The sequence below is a fragment of the Micropterus dolomieu genome, linkage group LG08 (assembly GCF_021292245.1).
Source record: "Micropterus dolomieu isolate WLL.071019.BEF.003 ecotype Adirondacks linkage group LG08, ASM2129224v1, whole genome shotgun sequence".
Lineage (NCBI taxonomy): Eukaryota > Metazoa > Chordata > Actinopteri > Centrarchiformes > Centrarchidae > Micropterus > Micropterus dolomieu.
In genome coordinates this window covers 23,337,240-23,356,524 of record NC_060157.1, presented here as the reverse complement: position 1 = coordinate 23,356,524, position 19,285 = coordinate 23,337,240, and the positions used below count along the sequence as shown (strand labels likewise).

The window sequence follows — 19,285 nt, the reverse complement described above, 5'->3', positions numbered from 1 at the left end:
AGCCTATAGACCACCCAGGATTACATCACACACCATTAGCTTACTCTATGTGTATGTGCATAGGTGTGCACGTGTGTGTGTAAAACGGTAACTTTCCATCGGTGTGTGCTGACACGCCACAAGTCTGTCTATATATCCTGTATTTATGCTCATTTGTTCATGTTTAAGCAACCAATGTGTGTGTGTGTGTGTGTGTGTGTGTGTGTGTGTGTAAAACTAACCCTTCATCAGTGTGATTACACAGCTGTAGCAGACAGAAACCTGAGCACACACACCCTCAGACAGACTCTTGATCAGGTGAAACTGGAGCGTGGAGTTCTGTATGAATGGACCTCGTTGTCTGTGTGTATGTGTCCTGTGTGTGTTTGAAAGAGGGCCTAACAGTGGAGACAGAGAGTATTGGAGAGAATTAGTAACATTTATCCAAGAGGAAGAGGGGAAGGAGAGATGGAAGGGAAAGCGATAAGAAAAGAAAAGACCTGGGAAGAACTGGGGGAATTTAGATGACAAATTTTTGAAGAAAGGTCAGTTGGTGTTCCTTTCTGGCCTTTGAAATGTTATTTTTATCCATTCCCCTTTATTCCTTTTGACATTTAGTGTCTTTGTGAACACCCCCCCACACAGTGAGAACTTAGCTGACCTCACACCGTTGACCCTAATTAAAGAGTGTTACTCTGTACGAAGAGACCAACAGCTCCGTCCCCCACTGGATCTCTTCTATCCTTCTTCCTAAACTCAGTTCTCCTCTCCTCCCTTTTTCTCTGGGAACCAGAGGTTTCTCATGTTGCTTCCTCCGCCTCTGTCTCTGTGCTCGTTTGTTCCACTCCATCAAACAATGTTGTCTTTTTTATCTAAATACTATGTGGAAATATTTTCTCTTTCTTTTTATTTTGCAGTTACCATCATATTGACCTTTTCACTGTTGGATCTGTCTTTTTGCACTTTATTACAAACTGTACACACAAACACAATATGTACTGGGTAATGCTTAACTGTATTATCTTAAGTGTATGTATTTACACTTCACTGCAGTGAGTTTATATTACAGAATTACTCTTTGTAAGAAAGAGTCTTGGACGACTCCACAGGGATTCAGTCTCTGGCAGGGTTGCATCTAGTTTGGCCAGGCACTCCATCAAACCCAGTCTTCAGCTGGGAAGCCAATAAAGGAATCAGATCCTTGTCACTGTAGTAGTGATTCCTACTTAGCCTAGTATTCGAACAGAATTGCTGTTTTGTTTCACGTCATTCATTCCTTTGAATCGCTCCACAAATCTGAAAGGTGGACGGTGATTCAGAGGTCTGGAACCAGACTAACTTTTGCTTGACCAGGGCAAACATATGGTGGGAGATGGGGGGTTTAGCATGAACTTTGTGTGCGTTGTGTCAGAACGCTTTTGCGTCACCAACTTACTTGCTGCCAAATAATCATGGATTGCAATGCAAATAATATGGTGGTTTATAAACAGTAAATCCATATAATGCAGAGTTTAGCAGAAGAAGCCATGGCCTTTTCTCAGCAGGTTGCTTAGCAACCTCACAGTGATGACAATAAGTTACTGTGCCTGAAAAAGAAATAATCTAGCCGTCATTTTTACACTTAGGGTTTTCCATGGATTAAAAAAGCAATATATTACATGCTAATTATTATTACAGGCTGACAGAGTATGTTTTCCCCTGTTTCTTAATGCTAATCTAAGCTAAGCATCTTCTGGTAGTAGCTTCACATTTAACAGACAGGCTGACAACTGAGAGTAGTATCAACCTTCTCTAAGTCTCAGCAAGAAAGCAAATAAACATATTTTCCAAAATGTCCAACTGTTCCTTTAAAACTAGGAAAAGTCGGCTTGTGTATCTGATCCAGTACAGTATCTTGCATTCTCACCCATCAGTGTATTTCTTTAGCATTTGTTGCCGACATGAAGACAAGTAATAAACACTTCATCACTCACACACCCACCCACTGACCACAGGAAAGCCACCTAACATGCACACAAACACAAACACAGACACATGCACATAAACACAGTCAGACAGGGTCAGTAAACAGTTGACATTTCACCCAGACACTCAGTCTGACTCGCACTTTGACTGAGGCATCACTGTAGAGCTGGAGCCTTTAAACCTACGGAAGTGATGGATTGTGTGTTTACGCTGTCATGTTAGCTCCAGTTAAAAGAAGATCACTAGTTTAAATCCATTGACTGACCGGGAAAATGTGACTGGGGATTATGTTGAGGTTGAGTGACTGTGAATGTTTAAAGCCTGAAACTGTCCTCACCAGAAAAACACCACACATGTAGATGTCCATTTCTTGACAGCAGAAGGTCCTGCATAATGAACATGGAAGCAATGGGCGTATAAAGCATTCTACAGCCATGCGAGCAGCTCTGTGAGGCTGCCTAGGCACAGCATTGCTTTTAATGCTAGCGTCAGCATGCTATCATGCTCACAATGACCGTGCTAACATGCTTTTTTTTGGCAGGTATAATGTTTACCATGTTCACCAACTTAGTTTTGTGTGTGAGCAGGCTAACATTTGCTAATTAGAAACGTTAAGGCGTCACCAATCAATTCTTGCTGAGGAGAACAAGGAATGTTTGTACCAAATTTAATGATAATTCATCCAATAGTTTTTAAGACATTTCCTTCAAAACCAAAAAATTCCACCTAATATACATGATACATGTGATATAGAAAACTGAGGGGGTCACAAAGTCATTGGGATGTATCCTTTGGGGAACAAGACAGTCATGGAAATCCATCCATAGTTGCTGAGATATTTCTGTCTGAACCAAAGCGGTGGGCTAAATGAACAACCACCCAACATTGATAAGAAATACCTATATTTTCAAGTACCCTTGAGGGTCTTAACCTTTAACTATTAAGTGAAACAGCTTAGAGGCCACCAAATGTGTGCACAGCATGCTCCTGAAAAGCACCAAGCATCATTTTTTGACTTTCACTGTGTAGAATTACTGTGAAGACATCAGTGTGTGGGGACTCACTTTACACACGCAAACAACACTTACTGGAACAATTGAGAATATCCATTATACTAACAGAAAAAATGAAATCCTGCATTGCTTCAGTGGGTTCTTCTGTGATATTATTGTAGCTGTAAAGTTACAATAATATCTGCAACCGAACTGTAGAAGAAAACAGTTCGGCTGCAGGAGTAATGTGTCAAACACTCTGAGCCATTAACTTTATCGAAGTGGGACTCTTCGCTTTTAGACACAATCAAAACAGAGAATGAAAGACAAACAGTAGCTCTGTTTCTAAACGTTTATAATGGTGCTATAAAATAGCTCACAAAGTGTGTTTAGACTGAAAAGTTGAAAAGTAGTAGTTGAAAAAATGCCAGATAAATGGTATTCTTAAATATCACAAGATTTTAGACAAATTAGCTGTTAAAAAGATAAATGAATAATATGCACCTGGCAGGATTCCAGTACACAAACTAACTATGAGTGTTAGCTTATATTGTTAAGTATGGTGGAAGAATTTCCTATTTTCATTTGGGGATCATCAAAAAAGGACTTTTACAGCTCAATACATAATGCTTGTAAGAAACCTAGTTTATGTGAGATGGACAGAGATGGAGAGAAGCAGCAGATGCTCAGACAATGGCTGAAGTAATAAATAGGTAGATCGGGTTAATCATTTCTAGAATGGTAAAAGGATAAAGAGAGAAAAAATACATCCATAGGGGAACAATGCAGCTTTATTTGACATGAAGGCAGAACCTAAAGCTCAGGCTGCAGTGAGGTCACAGCCTGCGTTTTGCTCACTGTTTCTACTAATGAGTCAGTGGTAGGTCAAAGGTTGGCCAGTGAACCCTTTAAAACCTACACACACACACATGCGCACACACACGTAATTGCTGGCATAACCTCCAAACACCTCCCTCATTGTCCTCCTTTCTTTCTGATCTTTTCAAGGTCTTTCAAGGGTCTTTTCTCTTCCTACCTTTTCTTTTCCTCCTGCTCTCTTTCCCTTTTGTCACATCAAAGAATTGACTTTGTCACAGGGCAGAGGAAGGTGAGGGAGTCAGCAGAGCTGCGGTTTCACAGACACTAAGGGCTTAAAATGCAGTGTGAGATTGATTAAGGAGGAGGAAGTCTTGTTTCAGCTACACACACTGGGTATCATGAGAAAAAGGCTGTTTTAAAATATGAGGATGAGTATGTTTTATCAGAGGAACATGGGAAGCTGGTGAGGCATGTGTTTGAGTGATTGTATGTTCATTCATTGTGTAAATGTGTGTTTCAGCTTCAGGGTGGAGGCAAAAGTGGAACGTGTGTGCCCCTTTCTTTCATGAGAAACAGAGGTCTCCTGTGTTGGTCAACACCTTAATCAGCACGTTGATTAGTTGAACACCTTCACATGTGCATGCACACACAAACTCACAGAAGTATGTATGTATTCACACACCAACAACTCCAACTCTTACCCCCCTGGTGGTTTTCAGAAGCTGAAAGGCAGACCTTTGTTCTGAACCGCTGAGTGATTAAAGGGCTATTTGAGGGTCAAGACGTGTGTGTGTGTGTGTGGGTGTGGGTGTGGGTGTGGGTGTGTGTGGGTGGGTGGGTAAGGTGTCGGGCCTAATGAGCCACAATTCCGCTTCTGCCACTGCTTTCACAACCTGGCCTGTCTGTCTGTCATCCTTGGGTGAGGCTGACAGACAGAGCAGACAGATAAAGAAAACAATTTGATTAAAGAAGAGAGTAAATAGAGATGGATAAACAGAAAAATAAAAGAAATAGACTGCCATGCCAAATGAACTGCCATTCATAATTTAACTTAAAATAACATCATTCAATCTTTATCTTGAAGGGAATTTGGTTTGCAACTAGGAATTAAACACAGAGATCACAAATGAAAAAATAAAACATGAAAGCAATATAAAATATAAAAAGGCAAACATTAGGGAAAAAAAGTGTGAAAAAACTGAGTGTTCCTCTGATAAAGCCAAAACAGTTTTACAATCTTTCATTAAAATTGGAAGATTAAGACCAAGACCATTCATGCCTTTATAAACCTCTTCTCCAGTGGCCCCTGGGGCTCCCACAGTGTTTTTGTAACTTGATCGACAGACATATGTTACAGTTGCCTGTCTGGGGAAAAGTAGCCAGGACAGAAAGTGAGGGATCGTTCAGTTAGATGTAAGGGCCAGTGTCTGTGTGTTTACAGCGATGTGTAAAGCCAGCAAGATCTTACTGACTAGTCTAGGTTTATGGGAAATTTAATAGGTTTGTAATGACAACACAGACATATATTGTTGAGCCCTGGGGCTGGAGAGCACTGACAATCATGGGGGTTATCATGATAATCATGGTGTCCATTTTCTCCTCACTTAATGGGATAGTAAAACGGGCCAAGTTCCTCAAAACCTGGTGTTAAGACCAGGACTGTGGCTAGAAAAGGAGTGTGTATCATCTAGTCCATTTGTGTACAGTACATCTTTTCTCCAGCAGTCTCCTGAGATCCAGCTTACTGTAACCTGACTCAGAGATGGACAGATGTGACTGTAGTTCAATAACTTGCTGTCTAGATAAGAAGAGGAAGAATAAAGAAAGGGATAACGGTGCTGAAAGTTGTTGATGTGAATGAGGATAAAGGAGGCAGAGAAATAAAAATGGAATGGGAAGGGATCTGTTTAAAAAAAAGTGATCACCAACTTAGTCTTACTCTTACTCTTTTTTCATTTAAAATCTCTCTAATCTTGGCTGGTGTCAGCTCGCTGATTAAAACAAAAGTTTAAAATGAGAAGCAAATGTTGTGATAGTTATGATAGTTTTACATTTAGGGAAATACACTTGTTTTTCTTCTTGTCGAGAGATAGATATGAAAATCCATACCAATCTCATAACTTCACCCTAAATGCCACAGCCACCAGTTGGTTAGCTTAGTTTAGCATAAAGACTTAAAGCAGTTAGCCAGACTCTGTCTGCAGGTAGAAAAATCTACATATCAGCACCTCTAAAGCTCATGACCCAACAAATCATTTCTCTTTTGGTTAATGCATGCAAACCAATAAAATGACACACAATTTCCAAACCAAGCTAACCAGCTGCTTACTGAACAGAGAGATGAGACTGTTATCGATGTTGTCAGTTATTGATTCATCTAACTGAGCTTTACTGGTGTAAAGGTTTTAACTATCTACAAGCTATTTAGTGAAGCAGAAAGCTTCCCCCCTTTGGTGTGCTTTCTTGTTCCATCTGTTTGTCTCAGTTATCTAATACTGTTTTCATGCCAATCTTCTGCTTTGTGTTTCACACCCAGTGACATGCAGGAAAAAGGCAAATGCGTTATATGAAATCCATACTGTGTAAATAAGTTCACAGTTGGCATTTATTATGCTTTTGACCGTTGTGTGCTTTCACACAGAGGTTCATATGACCATTTTACCCTTTGTATAAACACACACACACACACACACACACACACAAACACACACACACACACTGTAGACATGCGTGTGTACAGACAGGACACAAAGGCTGTCACAACATTATGTTCGGAGGTGGAGCTGAGGACCTGACAGTGTTGTCACAGGCAGACAGGGTGAGAGGAGCTATGTGAGGAATGTACATCACTAAACCGAAAGAGAGACACTGTTTGAGTTTTGGTCGTTTTTGGATTTACTGTGTGTTTTTTCCTTGAGTTGTCACGTTAACTTGTTTTTACACTTTTAAACTGGGCTACGGCTAACTGCAGTCACGTCCGTGGCATTTTTTCTGGGAATTTTAGTATTGTTGACATTGTACCAGTAAATGCTACACAGTGGTTAATTTAAAGACAAATTTCACCAATATTTCAATCTGACCATTTTAGACAAATATATTTAAATAAAAAGATTCAGTATTTCTTTACTAGAATTGTAACCCTGATTGTGTGTAATGCTCTGAAGCAGAATCTACATTGATTTGGATTTTCCCCCCTACATGCATGAACTACTACCCTTCAAATTGCTATTCATAGATAAACTGAAACTGTATATCTCTGTATGTGTCTTTCTCAGTCTGACTGTGTGAACTATGTGAAGATTGTGCACCACTATAACCGCACCCACCTGTATGCCTGTGGAACCGGAGCCTTCCACCCTACCTGTGCCTTCGTAGAGGTGGGACATAGGATGGAGGTGAGAAATGAACAAAACATAAACTTATACAGGCTTGTTTGAGACACTTCAAGTATCTCATACATACACCATTTGTTTTGCATGAATACATTTTATAGCTATAGTAAGTTAATCACTCATCATGCAGTCATAATGCAGTTATGCTGAGAATTTTAATCACTACTTGCTTTGTTTGTTGTGAATATAATCTCAACATACTGCAGGAAAGAACCTTAAAAAAACAGGGTTTATGCGTTTAAAGGGATGAATTTTGACATCTAATATCCTGCAGTTAGTAAGGCTTGGAAACCATACAAACAAACAAAAATTGACTCAAGGCAGACTAGAGTCTAGACTGATGCTGCAGAGAGGGTAAATTGTGGGAAAGCATGTTGACAAATTCATCATGCTTAGGTCAAGTTGCTGGTTTCAAATTTGTTTTGACTTACTCATGCTGCCAAAATATCCAACCGGAAATCCATCCCAAAAAATGACTGTGTGAGTCAGCACAAGATAACAAAGTGAACGTGTGATCACACTTTTAATCCAGTTCTTCCTGTCTTCTCTCCCCATCAGGACCATGTATTCAGAATTGACCCCTCCAAGGTGGAGGACGGGAAAGGGAAGAGTCCGTATGATCCTCGCCACAATGCTGCATCTGTACTCGTCGGTAACTGAACGCTTGCACATTAATATAAACTGATTATCCATTAACCATAGCTTTTTAAAAAAAGGCTTTGTTTAAGAACGTTTTATCTTCTTGAACCTGGTCACCAGTAAAGGTCACACAACTAATCAGTCAGTTATTGATTCATTTTGTCTCCTAGGTGATGAGCTATATGCAGGGGTGGCCACGGACTTAATGGGACGGGACTTCACCATCTTTAGAAGTCTGGGGAAACGCCCCTCCATCCGTACTGAACAGCATGACTCACGCTGGCTCAATGGTCTGTGTGTGTTTGTGTGTGTTTATGTGTCAGCCTAGACAGACATTGTTTTTCAGCTGACTCCACTTTATATTATAACAGACCTCAGTGTGGTTGTGATTAGAACAAAACTCACAGCATGTTTGATAAATACCGATATTACTGACATTGATCCTCTTTCTGTCTACCAGAACCAAAATTTGTTGGTTCCTTTTGGGTCCCAGAAAGTGAAAACCCCGATGATGACAAGGTATTTTTCTTCTTCCGTGAGACGGCAGTTGAGGCCCAGGGGCTGGGAAAGTCCACCTACTCTCGCATCGGACAACTCTGCAGGGTGAGAGGTCGTTTCATCACTTAAGTTCAGTCTTGTGAGAAAAAAACACACCGGGCTGCACCAGACCCGCTCAGCATGGCTATGTGACAGATTCTGTAACAAAATGAGGTCATATTCTGTTGGTTAAGTGGTGAAAGTGGCTGGTGCCCAATTTATAACACTGCCCTTACTGTCTTCTTTCACACGTTAAATGTTATATCCTGTTAAACGACTCCTGACTGTTTTGTCATGTATCAGAATGACATGGGCGGTCAGCGAAGTCTGGTGAACAAGTGGACGACATTCCTCAAGACTCGTCTGATATGCTCAGTGCCAGGAGCTGACGGCAGTGACACATACTTTGACGAGCTGCGTAAGTTCACTGTGCACACAGACAGATACTGCATTGTACCAACTCATTTATGTCAGAAATTATGTTGGATAAAAGTATGATGTAACATAACTGATGTTTTAGGTGAAGACTCTGCATAATACTTATATTGAAGAAAGCACACTTTTGACCTCACCCACCTCAGACAGATGCCCTACTGTCGACTCAAATGAAGTCCAGGGTATCTATTTTATGTCCCCATTTCAGACACTATCTATCCAAATAACTGTGTAGTTTGATAAAGAAATAAAAAAATGTTGGTTAGAAAAAGCAAAACAAAGAGTTGAAATTTGTGTTCATTTTCCAACCTTGCTTTGTCAATTCAATTTGACCTCTATTGTAGATTACCATTCAGCCCCACATTCCTGCAGACTTGGAGAAAGCATGAGTGAGAGATTAATTGGTAATAGATTCTTGCCTGATCTGAGGCAGTGTTTTTACTGTGGGTTCAGTATAAGTTGCAGGCTTGTCTCTGGTGAGTCTTCCAATGACAAAAGACAGTAATGTGTTTTTATTAGCCAGGATCCAGAAGCTCGGCTAAAGCATGAATTGTGGGCAGAGGAAATATTTTATGATAAAGACACACAGTAATTTCACTTAAACTCACTTGGACAGTTCCACAAATGTCTGGTGCCAGTCCAGCCAAGCACTGGACTCGTAAATATTCACAACTAACAGATAAAACTGTTCCAAACTTTAAATATGATTTTGTAAATTATGAGTACAGTAAAAAGCTGTAAATCTAGGAAGAATCTATGAACTAAAGAAGTGTAAATCATGTCCACGGCAACAACTGGCCCTTCGCTAAAGCATTCCTCCAAGCAATTGTCCAGTCATACCATCTAACCATAATTGTCACGCCAAGGCTGTCAAGCTCTGGATTTGTTCACATGCTGAGTATGAGAAGAGCAATACTCCAAAGAGGATAGTGTCTTTTTTGCCTTTCATAAACCAAGCATACAATAAAGGAGACAAATAAGAACAAAGAGCAGACAAATGTACTGTTCAATCCATTCCTAATGGAAAACTTAAGCATGCCCGATTAACTAACTTGTTACGCTAAAAAGATGTGTGTAAGCATCTGTTTATTGGATTACGATTTCCAAATACATGAGGTAGTCCTCCTTTTTTCTAATCATACTTACAAAAAAGATTAACTAGCTCTACACTGCGACTAACTAGCTCTACACTCCATATGTAAGACCGAGTTTACAAGGTTCACATTTTAAAACGAGCCAGGTGGAAAAAGTCTGCAGGAGACAAGATTTGCAGCCAACACATGGAGTTAAGTTGACATTACTGTAGCTTAGATAGCAAGTTACGTCTGATAGGTGCCAGTGACAGTTGTCATTTCAACTGGCAAAACTGAAGGTCAGCAACTAAACATGAGAAGCTGTTTTTGTATACCTCTGTTTGAAATCAAGGACACACTGTTTTAAAAAAATTACGAAGAAATTTTCTTGCCACTGCTATCACATATGTGCAGGGCAAGAACAGAAAGATTGACTGGCTTAGTAAGAGCGAACCATCAATTGCACAACATATGCACTTTATCTTAAAAAGTAAAACTAAAGTCACTAAAACTTAAATATATATTCTTTCAAATGCCATGACTTATAGGAATCATGAAAAGAATGCACAATTTCTGATTAAAGCAATCCACACCTGACTATCACGCCTCACAAAAAGAAACACCAAACCTTCAGTCATGTGGTTTATTCAGAGGCAGTTTCAGTTCTCAAGATGTTTCTGATTGATCTGTCTGACCAAATCTGTTTGCAATAATATGATCCATCTTTGTGCTTCTCTTGAAGGGTGAACTAAGAGGAATTATATTTATAAATCCTAACCCGACCTGAGGCTAAATGTGTCCATCACATCCCCTGTGATTATATGTCCTCAAATGTCTCTTTAAAGTAGTTAGACATTGCCATAGGGCTTTGCTTATCTTTCTTTCAGCCTTTGACCTCTGGACTACCACCACCTGACCTGAGTGTGTGTGTTCGTGTGTGTGTGTGTGTGTGTGTCCGTCCTCAGGCGATGTGTTCCTGCTGCAGACGAGGGACAGAAAGAACCCTCTGGTCTACACTGTCTTCTCTACTTCCAGGTCAGACTCATTGTGTGTATTTCTATGTGTGTGTGTGTGTGTGTGTGTGTTATGTGTGTGTTTTGATGTTTCTAACCCAGCTCCCTCTGTCCCCCAGCAGCAGTGTATTTAAAGGCTCAGCTGTGTGTCTCTACTCCATGAATGACATCCGGAGGGCCTTCCTGGGGCCCTTTGCTCACAAAGAGGGGCCCAACTACCAGTGGGTTCCCTTCCAGGGAAAAGTTCCCTATCCCCGCCCAGGAATGGTATGTCAATAACAATCAAGACCCATCCATAGAGTAGTGTCAAGAGTTTCTAAACCCGGTGAAAAGAAACATTTACAGAGGAGCAGTACAATTCTAGATACTTGTATTTGCATTTTATGCTACTGCATTTTAGAAGGAAATATTGTCCTTATTACTTATTAAGAAGTACAGTACACTATATTTATATGACAGCTATAGTTTCTAGTTGCTTTGTAAATTCAGATGTTAAATACAAAACAAAACAAATGATCAGCTTACAATATGATACACTGCTGTACTGTAGAAGAAATTCCCCAAGAATACATAATGTAGTTAAAATTTCACATAAAACCAGCTACAACCTAAAATCTCTGTGCACATGTTAATGTCTCAGTAATAATAATCCTTTATTATATGATAATAATTACAATGCCAAATGAGTATTTGAGTTGATCTTAAAGAACATTTTCTTTTTTTTTTAACTAAAGTAACATTTACTTGAATCAAATAATTTAATGCGAGAACTGAAAGGAGTACAACATTGTGGTACTGCTAGTACTTTCCATTCAGTGCACTGAACTGTAAAAATACAAAGTCGTATCAATGGATACATTCATTTCATATGATGTAGTTGTGATATACGTTCTATTGGCACTTAATACACTTCCAGTACTTATTGATTGGGAGGAGTGTGGAGAGCTTTTGGATGAATTGATCTTATATGTGCTTATAAAAGTGCTTACATTCTGCTAATCCCATAAGCATAGCGTCAGCAGGATTTGTTATGCAGAGCTCCAGCTGTTATTGCCACAGCAGAACAATCCCTATTGTATTACTGCAGAATAGTAATTGTATTTGGTCTACAGTAAACCCTCTCTCACGCCATCATCACCTCATTGGGTTGTAAAATCAGCGGAACCGATTAAATTAAAAGAAAACGATCATGCTTAGTGAATTATCCAAAATTGCATGCATTTAAAATGCAAACTGTTTTTTACTTCATAAGCAAACTGTATACAAGCAATAAAAAAGAAACTGCAAGATGCTACAGCATACTTTGGTGCAATTTTAGAACCCTTGAATAAAAGTCCAAAACTGGAATTTTAATTACAGAGGGAGGCTGGACTTTGACCTTGAGAAAATCTCTCATGTCCCTGTGATCCATCACATCACAATCAGCTCACTGTGGCCTGATGGACCATGGCTCTGACAAGTCACACATTTTATTTCACTTTACATGCAGAGCAAACAGAAAAACTTTGGTCAACAAATATGTGTCATGATGGAATGTTTGAGTTCAAACATGGCAAAGAGTGTCTTAGTATATACGCTGTCAGTCCTGTTCTGCAAAGCTATAACAAATCCCTTACAGTATAAATTGATTGGCTGAATTATTAAAGTACTTTGAATTGCTTGGAGTGGCTAAATCCTTTGATAAATATGAAATGTGCATGTTCATAGATTAAAAAATTCCCAGGATATATATTTGCTATCAAAATGTTTCTGTGTTTACAGAGTTTATGTAATCTTTCAAATTGACTTTGTATCCCCACTGAAGTTCAGTAAACTAGGTACCAAAATGTGACTTGTAAAGTAAGTTTGTATAACAAGTACCGTATGCTGGAATATGTATTAAACTTGTCTTTACTCCCCTCCTTTAGTGTCCCAGCAAGACATTCGGCAGTTTTGAATCCACAAAGGGTTTCCCAGATGATGTGATCCAGTTTGCGCGTCACCACCCTCTGATGTATAATCCGGTCTACCCTATGAGCCGACGGCCTGTCTTCGTCAGAACTAATGTGGACTACAGCTTCACACAGATTGTTGTGGACAGAGTCAGCGCTGCTGATGGACAGTATGATGTCATGTTTATTGGCACAGGTGAATGACTTGTTTTCAGTTCTAACTCTTAACTTTATATTTAAACATGAAGATAATTAAATGAGGGCAGCACGGTGGTCCGGAGGTTAGGGTTAGGGTTAGGGTTTTACTTGGGTTCTCTCTGGGTGCTCCAGCTTCCTCCCACCATCCAAAGACATGCGGACTAGGTTGATTGGTGACTCTAAATTATCCTTGGTTGTTTGTCTATGTGTGGCCCTGCGATGGATTGGCAGCCTGTCCAGGGTGTACGCCGCCTTTCGCCCGATGTCAGCTGGGATTGGCTCCAGCCCCCCGCGACCCTGTACACAGGATAAGCGGTTCACCATGGATGGATGAATAATGATGCATGACAAGTGACTTTATGGACTGCATCTCTGATTTCAGACAAAGGAACAGTACTAAAGGTGATCAATGTCCCTAAGGAGAGCTGGAACAACATGGAGGAACTTTTACTGGAAGAGCTGGAGGTCTTCAAAGTAAGAAAACTTGAATAAGTGCTTCTATCTATAAGAAATTAACTGTAAGTACTGACTGTATATTGAGTGAGAAGCCATGGCAATTCATGCAATTCATTTCTTTAAAAATGCTAATTTATTTCATACGTAGAATGGTAATTCACTAGCTGTACCTTATCTGCTCTTCAGGATGCCTCATCAATCATCAACATGCAGATCTCCTCAAAACGGGTATGTTTGTTTTATACGTTAAATCACTGATGAAGCAATGGACCACTGTGTTCCCTTTTTTTAGACAACATTGACCTTTGTATCACCGGTGACTCTGTAGTCTCACCTGCACTCTTAACATTCATCAAATAAACGAACATGATTTCAAAATTAATTTGTGTTGAACACAACCAGAGGGGTTGCTGATTGGCCACCTGGCCTAGTGATAGATCAAAACATCATTTAACATGCATACTGGGCTTCCATGGGAATGCTCACCCAACATTTGTCACATTTTACTGTATGTGAATGACCGTCACCAATACAGTGTCACAAGGAGACATCGTAAATTACAAGAATTGTCACAGACACAGAAAGCTGGATGGTCAGATTTAAGACACATAAAAGTACAAACTGACTTTAACTCTGATATGAGCTCAGTCCTGAAAATCTCTGTTAAAACGTGTCTCTCCACTCTGTGCCCTCACAGCAACAGTTGTATCTTGGCTCAGACACAGGCATTGCCCAGGTTCCCCTTCACCGCTGCAGTGTTTATGGGAAGGCCTGTGTGGAGTGCTGCCTGGCCAGAGATCCGTACTGCGCCTGGGATGGAACATCCTGTACTCGCTACCTGCCAAACACCAAGAGGTCTGTGAAACACTTATGACACACACCACATGATTCCTTACGCCAATCAAGAACATTTGCAATTTAAAATTCCTTATAGCAAATTCTAATAACAACTCTTAATAACACCATTTTACAGACGTTTCCGTCGCCAGGATGTAAGGAACGGAGACCCCAACACCCTGTGCTCTGGAGGTATTATTTTTAAATGATTGTTTTGTCTTGGTTGTCGAAAGCTGTGACCAGTATTGAAGTTTGACTGCCGCAGACATATGTTCAATTAATAAGAACAAAGCCTCACCCTGATCCTGCTCTTACTCAGAGACTCCCTGTGCCAAAAAAATCCAAAATCCTTCCACCCTTCACCCCTGGTGACCTCTGTGCCCATAGACTACAATACCAGCATTCTGTCGCTATCTGTCTTTCTGCCACATAACTGAATCAGGCTAATCGCTCAAACTGAAGGAGCTTCTGGGTAATACGATTACATCATGCAAGCTGGGTTGTGTGAAACTAATGAAGGTCAGAGTAATTGTCTCTGATTGAGGGTGAGATTGCCCCAAATCAGGGGTCAGTTTGACAGTTAATACACCTTTGTTTCCTCAATTTTTTGTATAGCACTGGTGGATAGAAAAGAAATTAATCTTATTCTGACCCAATCATGGTCTTGATGTTGGAAATAGTCCTCTCACTTGTGGCTAAGGTTAAGCTTTGGGAAACAGACACTGATCCTTTGTCATTACTTAAGCTCATCACTCATATTGGCAACATACATGACTAAGCACTGCCAGGACCCTTAGTCCTTGTTAAGTGTTACACATCAAACATGTGACCAAATGTTTAAACCAACCCCCTTTATAACTGACAGTTATCCACTAAAGTTTTAAAAGATGATGTCATTATGTGTGATTTTAGTGAACTTTCCCATCAGCTGCCACACAGAGTCGTTACTCAGTGTTGACTAAGATCTCCATTGCACTAACAACTCTTTTGTGCTGACAACTAATGTTGGTTATATATTTTCTTGTGAACAAATGTATTTATACATATACAAGACTGAAAAAGGCCCACTTACTATTTTTACAATATAATTTTTAAAGATAAGTTTTTTTTATAGCCAAGCATTATCCGCTGAATTAGTTTCTGTCCCATATTTTTCCAGTCTTTCCTTGGTCTGTCCTGTCTATTCTTGTTTTGTCCAGGTCTTTCCTTTCCTGTCTTGCCTCGTCCAGATTTCTTTTAGCCCTTTTGTCTCCTGACCTCTCTGCATTGTTCTGCCCTGTCCCATCTTTCCCTTTCTGTTCATTTCTCTCCTTTTTGCCTTTTTCAGTTTTGGTTTAGTAGTCTTGGATTGTTATTATGGAGCAGATGTCTTCAGTTACAGTAGACCCATAATGTCCTTGTCTCTGCTGCCTCCTGCAGACCATCATAAGTACCGTGTTGCAGAGAGGAAGCTGTATGGAGTTGAGGGAAGCAGCACTTTCTTAGAGTGTATACCCAAATCGCTTCAGGCCAGAGTCACCTGGACCTTCCAGAAACTATCACAGAACCCACGGGAAGAGGTGAGAGGTGATGGTAGAGAGTGGAGAGAGGTTGTAACTAAGAGATGGGAGAAAAATGCAAGCTCTTGCAGTTGATGAAACACGGGCTTAACACTATATTTGTACATTCAGTCCAGTATATGTAGTGCTGTTTAGAGCCACTTAGCTCTTCCATTAATCTGTGTCAGAATCTCTACACATATACATTGAACTTTACATTGGTACTAAAACACACACTTATTCAGTAAAACAAAATGGTAATGGTGCACATTGTTAAGCGCCAACACTTCAATAAAACCTATTTCTGTTTTTCAGGTGCGTCTAGATGACCGCATTCTCCAGACAGAGAGAGGCCTTCTGATTCGCCGTGTCTTGAAGAGAGATATCGGTATCTACCAGTGCCATGCCATGGAACACGGCTTCACCCAAACCTTACTAGGTATCACCTTGGAAGTTGTGCAGTCAACATCCTCCTCAGTAGCCAGTCTACCCTCCGATGCCCCTGTCCGATTAGATCCCCGCAGCGGAGGTGGGCCCCCAATGACAAATCAAAAGCTTTGGTACCGGGACTTCATGCAGCTGGTGGACCATCCTAACCTAAGCACCGTTGACCAGATTTGTGAGCAAGTTTGGGCACGCAAGAACGCAGGTGGTGACCAATTGGATAAGAGCTTTCCTGCTCCAGGGAAGGAGGGTCCGCCTCTGGGTGCTGCTGTTCACCCGGCTAACAAGAAATGGAAGCATCTTCAAGAGATAAGGAAGGGGAGAAACCGTCGGACCCACGACGGGAAACCAAACCCTCGGGCTCCCCGCAGCGCAGGGGAGTAACAACGTAGAAAAAAAGAGATGGAGGGAGAAAATAATGACTGATACAAAGAGATAGGAGGAGAATGATAGAAAGAGACTGAGAGACCAAGAACTCCTGGAGGTTTTCACACATACAGATAAACCCACGCACATAAAAACCCACGCAGACAGACACACACAGCACCTCCGGTATTATGTATATTTATCTATGGATTCCCCCGCTATATGGTACTCCAGTCCCTTAGCCCTCGTCCCACTGGCCAGCCCCTGCATGTGCTGCCTTACTGCCCAAATTGATTCTGCACGATCCCTTTACACTGTTCCACTAGCGTAGTCAAGTGTACAAGCAGGTATGTGGGAGTGAACCCACCTTTATCTGTGGGCAATAACCTTACACTAATCTGTCATTCCCTTTACCACTGACTGTATATGGAAGGTGGATTCAAAGCAAAATGTTTTCCTACTACATGTTAGCTATACATGTTATTTGTAGATAGTGGCTCACAGTATGAACACATACTCTCTGGACTATACCTCTCAGATCAAAAACAGCCCCAGAGTTTTGGATGAACTCTCCTCACAGCTTTTCTTACCCGAAGATTTCATACCAATAGAAAAATTGTTGACTTGAGTGCTGCGCATAATGGGAAGGAATGGAGAAACGTGACAATTAGAATATACTGGAAAGTAATGGTCTTTAACTGGAAACACATTTAACTATTTATGTGCAATTGCACAAGCATGCAGACAAACACTTTTTTAAACATTATTACTACATGAACAGATGAATTGATTAATGTCTTGTGGTGCTCTTGTTGCACATATTTCCAGTAACCTCACTTTTCACATGGTTTTCTGTGGATATTACATAATGCAGTCACAGAAGAGGTAGAGATGCCAGCAGCGTGGGGAAGCCTGTGGAACATGTTGCAGAACTGGTTATATTATATAGTAGGTCTCTTAGCGGTTTCCTTAGGCACATTGAGGCATGTTGCAGCAAAATAAATCACACAAAACAATGCAGTCATGGGTAGAGAGCTGTTGTATCTGGCCAGATATGATTATACTGCTTTACTGGTCCAAACCACTAGAGAATGGAGGGGTGGAAAAACTACTGGCATTCCATGATGTGAGAGAAAGATGAGATGTTTACAGAACACAGACATAGCTGGAGCACAAAGAAGTTAATCTCTAAAAGAAAATAAAAGCCCAAATAAGACCTGGATTCCATCTGAACAAGTTTTGGTTAGGTTTTAATGTGGTGTCTTAAAAACACAAATATTATAATAAGCATTGGAAGTGCATATTTAAAAAAACAAAAAAACAGTTTTGACATAATAAATAAATAATAAAACCTCACTAAAATTCGCTATTTATTGGTTTAATTTTTGGCTGTGTTCAATGTTTTTTGCATTACGTTTAAGATAAGTCATGAAAATGGTGGTTTGGGTAGTTTAATATGATGGAAAGAAAGAGGAAAGATGTTAGTGGATTCTAAAATGACAACCCATGTTTCTGGGCTACAGTACAGTATATATATATTAGCATGATATTTATATGTTTTTTTGTATTCTAAGCGGTACTTCTATTCCTTGTTCTTTTACACTGTTTTTGCATATTTTTTTGTGATAAATGGATAAATGCAAACTATATGAGACCCCTCACTCAGCACGGTAAAATGCCAAGAAAGAGCCTTCTTCTGCACTGTCAACAATGCATTTCACTGTCCACAACCCCCCCCCCCCCCCCCCCCCCCCCCCCCCCCCCCCCCCCCTCTGACTTCATACACTGCTGGAATCATTCTCAGCTTAGTGTTTAAGATCAATGACTTTTGCTGCTTAACGATGTCATCTCTTCCTAATAGACTATTGGTACACTATAGGTCTTCCTTCTCTCTGTCTTTAGTCTCTTTCTGTGTATTATCTGTAAAGAAACCTTGTTTGTTGGTTGTCTGTGCTGACATGGTGTGTATAGCCTGCCCCCTAGTGTCTATTGTGTACAGGCTCAGATAAAGAGCTTACCTGTGGTACCACACTTCATTATATCATTGTCAATCTACATGAAAGAAAGCAACTGGCCTTGTAAGATAAAACATGCATTTATGTTTTGTATTCATAAAATCTCAATATGATTTTTATGATGATTATATGGTCTAATTTGTGTTGCTGCCAGTGCCAGTGTTGCTGGAGTATCATGGCTTTAAAGATTTTTTGAATAAAATGAAATTGGCTAAATATGGCTTTGGTAATTTACACAGCCCTGATAACAGGAAGCAGCACAAACTAGTTCTGTGAGTGGATTTTAGGTGTATGGAATCATTGTTGTTGTTATTTATATACAATCTTTCTAGAGATGTAATTAACTCTTTAAACCCAAATGAACTGACTTTCTAGTGTAAAGGGACACTCTGCATTTTGACATCACATGCAGGATTTACTGCAAAGAAAATGACATGGGAAAAAAAGTTTAAATGTAGGAAGAAGCACGTCTACACATGCACTATCTGCATTTAAACCACAGAACTAATTGATATAATTCACTAAATGGAGTTTAAACTTCTTTTTCTTTCACAAGAGATTTACAATGTTAGTGATGTCAAACTTGCCCGAGTCTCCCTTTTAAGCCAGCTGTTGTTTTGTGCTCTTTTGAAATTGCATGACCAATGTTTATGGCT

General features: G+C 40.2%; 1 protein-coding gene across 5 annotated transcripts in view; it reads left to right on the top strand.

Annotated features, from left to right (window-relative positions):
• sema3b (sema domain, immunoglobulin domain (Ig), short basic domain, secreted, (semaphorin) 3B) overlaps nt 1–18,344 on the top strand; it is a 115,151-nt gene extending 96,807 nt beyond the window's left edge. For all 5 annotated transcript variants that reach the window (XM_046056137.1, XM_046056136.1, XM_046056133.1 and 2 more), the window contains 14 exons: nt 7,031–7,150; nt 7,706–7,799; nt 7,957–8,076; nt 8,247–8,389; nt 8,627–8,741; nt 10,797–10,866; nt 10,967–11,111; nt 12,752–12,971; nt 13,356–13,447; nt 13,616–13,657; nt 14,127–14,284; nt 14,403–14,458; nt 15,686–15,825; nt 16,120–18,344. In XM_046056137.1, coding sequence (XP_045912093.1) covers nt 7,031–7,150; nt 7,706–7,799; nt 7,957–8,076; nt 8,247–8,389; nt 8,627–8,741; nt 10,797–10,866; nt 10,967–11,111; nt 12,752–12,971; nt 13,356–13,447; nt 13,616–13,657; nt 14,127–14,284; nt 14,403–14,458; nt 15,686–15,825; nt 16,120–16,632 — 2,028 coding nt within the window. In that variant the 3' untranslated portion in view covers nt 16,633–18,344. The remainder of the gene's footprint in view (nt 1–7,030; nt 7,151–7,705; nt 7,800–7,956; nt 8,077–8,246; nt 8,390–8,626; nt 8,742–10,796; nt 10,867–10,966; nt 11,112–12,751; nt 12,972–13,355; nt 13,448–13,615; nt 13,658–14,126; nt 14,285–14,402; nt 14,459–15,685; nt 15,826–16,119) is intronic.
• Nucleotides 18,345–19,285: the final 941 nt, after the last annotated feature.